Here is a 9,268-nt window from a genome sequence, read left to right as displayed (position 1 = left end):
GATTGAGCAAGCACTTTAGATTTAACTAGATGTGAGATGGAAACTGCTATTTACTAGCTTTGTGACTATGGAAAAAACTGAACCACTTTGTGCTTGTGTTTCATCATCTGCAAAATAGGAGTTTAGGAAATGTCTTTTTCTCACAGTTTTGGTAAGAATTAAATGAAATAACATGTGAATATACTTAATATATGGAAATTGGTAACTAATCTTTAAGTATTGTTGTTATTACATTTATTTCTAGTGTTTATTTTAGTCTAATCCATGGACTGCTTCCAGTTCCCATAAACTCAGTCAAAAAGTATTCATTTTGCATTGATTCCCACTATGAACACTGGTTGAAGAGTAATTCTCACTCTATAATTCACCATAAACATTACAATTTTAGATGACCAGATGTATACTACATTAAAGTCAGTGTAACTCTTCATAATCTACTTAATTCAATAACTTTCCTCTTTAGTTTTCTTTCCCCCATACCTCCAATACACACCCCCTGCCATGCTTGAAATTCTAGTAGACTAAAAGACAGAGATCTGGTGGCATAGTGTCTAAGGCACTTGACTGCTCACTGGAAGGCTGGCGGTTCAAACCCACCAGCCACTCCTCAGAAAGGAAGGTTGGGCAATCTACTTCCATGTGATACTGCCTTGGAAACCCAAGGAGGGGTCGCTATGAATTGGATCCAACTCAACGGCAGTGAGTTGCATTTTTAAAGGACAGAAGGTATGTCTGCTACCAATCTGTGTATCACACATATTAAATTTAACTGCAGTTAGATTGAAAACCTGTGGCCCCTAAGACCATCTTTGGCTGTCCCTTACTTTCCCCCACTAAAATTAAACCATATTTATTTATTTATACATGCATTTCCATGTTCATACATGTATATATTTGTCAGGTCATGTATTTTGATACATATAGTCTCATATACTTTCAAAATAGATGTGAGGGGCTTTGTAATCAAGGTCAAGGTACAAATATCATAGGGTAAAAGAGAAAGAATAAGTAGTAAGAGGGAAGGGGATATTCTACTCCAAAAACATCTTTCTCTTCCCTCCATTGCTTCCATCTTTCTTTATTTGCTTGTTCTTCATTCTTCCCCCTTTTTAAAGATGCTGCAGATAATGCCTGGAGTCTGCTAGCACTTTCACTTACCTAAGTAGCTGAAGAGAGTGAAGCCCCATCAACCTGGATTCTCAACACTGCCTTTCAGTGGTAAATTATTGAGAAAAGAGAGTCTACAGAAGTGTAGGGTGAAGCTGGGTTGGGACAGTCTTTAGCAGGAAGAGAATAAAGTGGTTAGGACTACAGGAATTCAAATGTAATTTCAGTGAACAAACTAATGGAGGTAACTCATTCCTTCCTGAAATGGGATTCTGACCTGTAATGGTTTTCTAATTTTAGTGTGCAAGTTAGCTGTAGAGTTTAGTACCCTTCCTTATAACTTTGTATAATAAAAGTATGTATATTATTCTCTCCTGCTCTCTGCCTGGGATTTTGAAGACACCCACCTGTATTAGAATTAAGATCATCAGGTTCTGATTCCATTCCATTTTGGCTTCCATTTCCCTGAAGAGTGTTCATAGCCATGAGTTTCATCTTCTGCAACTTCATTGCCTCAGCCATTGCTGCAGCTGTTATACCTAAAACAAGAACCATCACTTTTTAAATGGGGGATATTTCTTTTTTTCCCTTTCCAATAATATGGTCAATTTCCACTAAGGCAGGGCCTTTTCTCATATGACACTAAAAAAATGTTGTCGTTGTTGCTGTGTGCTGTCAAGTCAGACTTGACTCTTAGCGACCCCTCCTTGGGTTTCCAAGGCAATATCACTACAGAAGTAGATTGCCCAACCTTCCTTCCTAGGAGTGGCTGGTGGATTTGAACTGTCAGCCTTCTGGTTAGCAGTCAAGTGCCTTAGGCACTACGCTACCAGAGCTCCCATAGGAACTATGGTTTAATGGAATTAAAAGCTGGATACATTTACTTAACAGGCCTATGCTGCACAGCACAAGCCAAAAGTTAACCTCTGTTCATAATTCCTTTATCTTACAATGGTCAGTCTAAACAGCTAAAAAATTGACTAAATAAGGGTTTGATCCCCAATTCAAAACACAGAGGAAACAAAATAGTAAAATGCAAATTGTTTAAAAATTCCAAAACTCTCACTAATGTATTCTGATGTTTTCTAAGAGCCCTGGAACATTGCTTTACACTTATCATGTGCTAAATTCCATCTCAAACCTCACTGTCAGAGAAAGCACTCTGAAATGCTATAATGAAACAATTTTGACTACGGCTCCTTATTACATTCACGGTACACAATCTGGGGTTTGAGCCTTAAAAAATGGGTACACTTAAAGCAAAGTTGCAAAAGTGAAAAAAAAATGAGTCAATAAACTAAACATTTATTTATCTCCTACAATTTTTCTCATCACCTACGAGGCTCCTCCATGACTAATCTTTGGGAACTTTAGGTAACTCAAGAATAGGCTTTCTATAAACTATCATTGGCTGTAAGCTTTCTGTGGAATATAATTCAAACCCCTTAAGCCAAAGCCTCATCAACCTAAATTTTTATCTATTATCTATTACCTTATCTATTGTCTTCATTTTTCCATGTTAGAATTACTAAGAAAAAAAAATTCACTGTCATTGTGTTGATTCCTACTCATAGCAACCCCCAATGAGTTTCTGAGGCTGTAAATCTTCATGGAAGTAGATTGTCCCATCTTCCCTCCACAAAGTGGCTGGTGGGTTTGAACCACTGACCTTTTGGTTAGAAGCCAAATGCCTTATCCACTATGCCAACAGAGCTCTTTATTTGAATTACTAGCTCATGTCATTAGCATGTCCTGAGTCTTCTTGCTACCATATCCTTGCTCTTTCAATTCCTTCCATCTTGTATTTACTTCTCTTGTATACTTATACAAGTGTAGAATTCTTATGTATCCTCAAGACTGAAACTAAATATCATACTCTGTGAAATCTTTCTTGTAAATCCAAGGAGATATGCTCTCTCAGATCACTTGTTTCATCTCCTCTTAAGACACACACTGTGTTCTAGACTTAGCGTATTTATTTAAGCACATATATTATTTCTCCTACTGGGTTATTACTTTCTTTAAAAATATTTAAAAATGTGTATTTTTTTTTGAAAACTCAGAAATACTACCTGTCTCAAACAGAGATGTTCGGCTATTGATGAAATACCATTTTCAATATATTATGTACTCTCTGGATGACAAATTCAGGACTTCTTCTTGTCTAGATTTGTATTTACACATTAAAATGTATATTTTATTAAAACACTTTGAATTTCATTTTGCTCATAATCTGCTAAGATTTGTTTCTTTCCTCTTCTTCCATTTTTTTGGGGGGAGGGGTTAGAAAGAAGCCCAAATATGTAACAGAGTAAGATTTTTTCCAGATACGGAGAATAAGGCAGCCTAGATAGAGACTATATACTCTGAAAACAACTTGTGAGTTGACTGTGAAAGAGATAGCCAATGTTCCTCCTTGGAAAAATCATATAGTAGCTAATATTTCCTCGATGCCCCTATGCCTCCCCTGTCAACAACTCCTAATGACATTCTTTCTCTGTTCTTTATATCAGCTGGGTTCCTAGTCATATGTGTTAAACTGAAAACTGACAACCAAGGTGTGATCAGGAAATTCCTTGCTACTGCTCATCCATGTCAGTGATCTGAGGTTGGGAGAATTATAATCCAAGATAACTTGTTAGCACTTCTGTCAAAGGATGGGCTGTCCTGCCTGTGAGGGTCAGGTTGAAGGGTAATGGAAGGGGGAAGAAAAGATTGCAGGCACTCTTTGTATCCTTTTACCCTCTTTCTCCTCTCCTCATACACATACACCAAGGGACTGAATAAATGAAAAGTTGGCATGTGACCTCTGAAAGTTTTCAAACTACTGTAGTATAATAACTTTCTTTTGTATCAATATAAGGCAATTATGAGAACAAAGAAACTCTCTACATAATGGTAGGGGAAATGGCTATAGAAAAAAATGAATGCTTAAGCTACTGTATCAATTGATAGAATGAAAAGAAACTTTAAATAATATTAAGTAAGCAATGTTATCCTGAAATTCTTTCTCCCATGGAAGCCTGTATTAGGTAGCAACATGAAAATATGTAAGAGAACAAGTACTAAAAATAGTAGAACAATCTGTACTCCAACAATGCACTTAAAAGTCTAGTGGATTCCAACTCAATTATTTTCAGAGCGTCAAAATCTCTAATCATCTACTTGTACCATGAGGGAAAAAAAATTCTGAAAGATGTGTTTTCTCCTTCAGTCTTTTCCCAGGGCTGGTTCATTCTTATTTTTGAGGTCTTATACCTCAAAGATCACCTACTGCTCAACAATATCTTCTCGATCCACTGCCTCCTCCCCTACTAGAATGCACTTCTTTGAGGACAAGGATCTTCTCTGGCTTTTTCACTATTATATCTGCAGAGTCAGAGTCCAAAATCCAGACTCCTGTCTAGGCGAGGGTTAAGTAACTGTTTTGGTTACTTCTAGTGCCACCCTAACAGGAATGTCACAAATTGGTGGCTTTGACAAATAGGGATTTATTCTCTTATAGTTTGGGAAGCTAGAAATCCAAGTTCAATGTGCCAGCTCTTAGGGTTGGGTGAAGGCTCCTCAAACTTGGGCTTCTGCTCTGTCTCTTACTACCAGCACACTGGAGCTGGAGGCTTCTCTTAATTCAGGCAGCTGCTGGCTGCTGAGGCTGACAAACCCAAAGTCAACAAATAAAACAGCACAGTCCCAAGATTATCAAACAACACTGCAGGCCACTAGTTCAAGTCCAGAGACAGTCCCAAGATCGGCAGGAAACATGGCAGGCTGCTGAAAGAAGACTCGTCTACATGCAGGGTCCATGCATGCCAAAAATCTGCAGAGATCACTCTCAGAGCTTCTTATACACTGGAAGCAGACCACATCCCTAACGTAGCCACTTAGTTGCTCCAGTAGATTCTACCATGGAGTTGATTACCAATCTCATCATGGGGAATAACTACATCCAACTGCCCAGCCACTCAATACCAAGCCCGGCCAAGTTGGCACACAACTTAACTACCAATAATCAATATATTAAAAAAAAAATCGAGGTGAAATTTACATAACATACAATTAATCATTGTAAGGTATACAATTTTGTTTTTATTTTGACAATGTTGTGCAGCCATCACTTCTGTCTCGTTTCAAAACTTTTTCATCCCAGGATTTTAGAATCCAACAAAATCCACTCTACCATGCAAATATGATTCAAGGAAAAGAAGGCAGATATTAGATGTTTAAAAAAGAAAACCATTATCATAAGATCCTCATTCTAAGGGGTAGGGTAAATCTTTATCAAAAGTCTAGGAGGAAGTAACTACAGCCTAGAACATCTGTTTATGTTTATGAGAATAAGTAAACTTCTATTTTGCAACTCTATATTCTCATGATGAAGCAGATTTTTCACCACAGTAGCTTGTGTACGAATCATGGCAAACAGAATATCTGAAAGAAAACTGCTTTCATCTTTGAACTAATAATATACCTTTGAATATTTTCTGGATGGTCCCAGAAATTTTTTTGATATGTCTACTTTACCTTCCCTGAATTCCAACCCTGAAAATGACCCATCCATCTTTCAAGGTTAGCTCTGGACAACAAATTTGATGGCAATTATTTAAACACAGGGACCCTGCTTAGAACAACCAGAGCTGAGTGCCTCATGATAAAAAAAAAAAAAAAAAAAAAAGTATCAGGAAAGGTCTACATAGAATAGAACTTGATAATCCCTTAAATCCTATTTGTTCAGTCTTCATAGCACTTGAATATCTATGTCTTCAAATAAAACTACAATCAAGCAACCATGGCTTCATCTACCCTGAGACCAAAAGAACTAGATGGTACCTAGATATCAATACTGAGAATTCTATTCAGGTCCATAATAAATGGACTATGATAGAATGGGAGAAAAATATGGAACAGAACCTCAAATTCCTACATAAACAAACAAACAACAACAACAACAAAAAAAAAACAGACCAATTGGACTGCTTGAGACTGGAAGGCTCCCAAGGACTACTATCCTGAAATACTCTTCAAACCTTGACATGAAACTAACCCAAGGTCACTTTATAACTAAATAACAACTTGGATCAAAGAATAATTAATTAATTAATACTATCTGTAAGTACTGTGCTCCTTTAAATAATCACCATATGAGACCAAATGGTCAGCAATTACTTTAAAACAAACATGAGAATTTAAGGGACCAGTGAAACTAGATAAATGGAAACTAAACAACCAGAATGGAAATAATGACAATGTTCACATACTGTAAAGATTATAACCAATGTCATTCAACAACTTGTATAGAAATTATTGAATATGAAACTAAACCACTGTGTAAGACTTCACTGAAAATATTATTAAAATTAAATAAAATAAATATTATTTTTTAAAGAAACAACAACAGCCAAGCAATGGAAAAGATGATATAGTTTCTTGGAACTTCCCATAGAAATTAACCCTTTTTTTCAACTATTCATTTACATTCTTATACTCAGGATGCTGCTGAGCGTAATACTGGTGGCTTTGAAACAGCAAATCAAAACTTGGTCACAAGTTCCAAAACTGCAGCCCTGAAATAGTATATAAAGAGGGCAACTGAAAGCTGACTTGAGAGTGCTTAGTTAAAATTCACTTGGGAATCAGAATTTAGACATGTATCAGACAAATAGAAAATAATAAATTTAATAAGCTTGAATTGACCTTTTTTTAAAAGGAAGTGTTATAACTAGAGTTAAATGTTTTCTTGTACATCTAGAAACCTAAGAGGTATCTTATCCAGTAATTGAATCCAAAAATAATAACTCTTATATGCAAATGCCATACACTTAACTGATTGGAATACATTTGTAAAGGAAGAGATTTAATGCCACTGGGAAAATGTTCACCTCTTACACTTGCTGATATTTGACCATATAATTCTGTAACCTCATCATCTTCCATTTTTGTTCACATAAATTTATCAATGACTCAAAGGCTAGTCTCTGTAATTATTGACCAAGTCATAATGTACTCCTGTGCAGTACTTTACACTCTCTTTGTAACATAAGTTTATATACATATAATGCCCACTATACTATGTTGTTAGGTCAGGTTGACTCAGTTCTGACTCAGCAACCCTGTGTACAGTAGAACAAAACACTGCATGATCCTGCATCATCCTCACAATTATTGCTATGTTTAAGCAAACTGTTGCAGCCACTTTGTCAATCCATCTTGCTGAGGGTCTTCCTCTTTTTCTCTCACCCTCCACCTTACCAAGAATGATGTCCTTCTCCAGGGACAGGTACCTCCTGATAGCACGATCAAAGTAGGAGAGACGAAGTTTCCCCATACTCACTTCTAAGGAGCATTCTACCTGTACTTCTTCCAAGACAGATTTATACATTCTTCTGGCAGTCCATGGTATATTCGATATTCTTCACCAATACCATAATTCAAATGCATCAATTTTCCTTCAGTCTTCCTTACTAATTGTCCAGCTTTCATGTGCATATGAGGCAAATGAAAATATCATGGCTTGGGTCAGGCACACCTTAGTCTCTAAAGTGACATCTTTGGTCTATGGCACTTTAAAGAGGTCTTTTACAGCACATTTTTCCAATGCGATACGTTGCTTGATTTCTTCATTGGTGCTTCCATGAATGTTGATTGTGGAACCAGGTAAAATTAAATTATTGACAACTTCAATCGTTTCTCCTTTTATCATGATGTTTCTTATTGGCCCAATTGTGAGGATGTTTGCTTTCTTTATGCTGAGGTTTAATCCATATCGAAGACTGCAGTCTTTGATCTTTATCAATAAGTATTTTAAGTCCTCTTTCTTCACTTCTCAGCAAGCATAGTTGTGTCATCTACGTATCACAGGTTGTTAATAATACTTCCTCCAATCCTGATGACACATTCTTCTTTATACAGCCCAGCTTCTTGGATAATTTCTTCACCATACAGATATATGTATACTACATATAGATATAGACACTCATTACTATATAAATAAACCCATTGCCATTGAGTCAATATATATGGATATTGTTATTAAGTATACAGTCTCCAACTTTAGGCTTAATGTGTTAATAAAATTCTTAAATGTTAAAAAATCTATTGCCATTAAGTCAATTGCCACTCAATGACCTTATAAGACAGAGCAGAATTGCCCCATAGAGTTTCCCAGGCTATAATCTTTATGGGAGCAGAATGCCACATTTTTCTCCCACAGAAGAGCTAGTGGGTTTGAACTGCTTCTCTTTTGGTTTGTAGCTATGCACTTAACTACTATGCCACCCTGGCTCCTTTGTTAAGATTTAAAAGAATTTTAATAAATATCTAAATCAGCTCTCTCAAACTGAGTCCAAAAGAAGAAAAAGCAGAGGTTTAAGATAACACAACCAGTAGGGCTAGGATGACAACTCATGTGTACTGACTTTTTTTTCCTGCTCACCCCTGAGTTTTTTGTCCACTAATTCCCACATTCTTACTCTTAAATTTATTATCTTTAAAAAATCTCTCTAAAATTGTTCTTCAGAAGTGTCTAATAAGATATTGACTAGAGCAAGGGAGAAATTTACTCATATAATTTCTCTGGGCTTCAATTTAATTATATGCAAAAAGGGGGTTGGACTACGTGATGTTTAGAGTCTTTCTGTGAAGCAATGTTCCTGATTGTACTCTGTATTATATAGTTTCCTGAAACCCCTGTAGTTTTGTATTATCCATGCATACCCTAAAGCTAAATTTTCTCTTGTGCTCCTTTCTCACTAATAAATAAGCATTAGACTTACAACTGCATGGTGATCTATAGTCCTTAAACTGAGTGTGAGGAAAAAAATCATGGCTAATAATAAAATTTGCAAGGAAAAAAATAGTGAATCTTATTGCTTAAGAGTGATCTGAACAAAATATAAGGTAGTTTTACAGATTCCTAGAGACTCGATGGCACATAACAACAACAACAACAACAACAACAATACCTATCCCTTCACATTAGTTTGAAAGTTTTTCTATCAAAACTGAACAAGTAAATTAACTAAAAGAGAACTATGGTTAAACAAATTTTGAGGTTTTAATTAATTAAATGAAATGGTGAGTCAGTGCACTGCAATATGGTTTCATATTAAAAAAGAAAATTTAACAGTCAAGGTAATACAATCAATAATATTCCCCAAAAACTGAA

At 36.0% G+C, this 9,268-nt stretch overlaps 1 protein-coding gene across 1 annotated transcript in view; it reads right to left on the bottom strand.

Moving 5' to 3' along the window:
- The window catches only part of DACH2 (dachshund family transcription factor 2), a gene marked incomplete at its 3' end in the record, with an annotated part of 1,102,952 nt that overhangs the window by 348,182 nt on the left and 745,502 nt on the right, over positions 1 to 9,268 (bottom strand). The window contains exon 4 of the mRNA XM_042782975.1: positions 1,515 to 1,646. Coding sequence (XP_042638909.1) covers positions 1,515 to 1,646 — 132 coding nt within the window. The remainder of the gene's footprint in view (positions 1 to 1,514; positions 1,647 to 9,268) is intronic.

Source organism: Orycteropus afer, unplaced genomic scaffold (genome assembly GCF_000298275.1).
Source record: "Orycteropus afer afer isolate SDZICR_OR568_19922 unplaced genomic scaffold, OryAfe1.0 scaffold00544, whole genome shotgun sequence".
Taxonomy (NCBI): Eukaryota; Metazoa; Chordata; class Mammalia; order Tubulidentata; family Orycteropodidae; genus Orycteropus; species Orycteropus afer.
The sequence above is the reverse complement of the archived record's forward strand: the minus strand, read 5'-3'. Positions and strand labels throughout refer to the sequence as shown.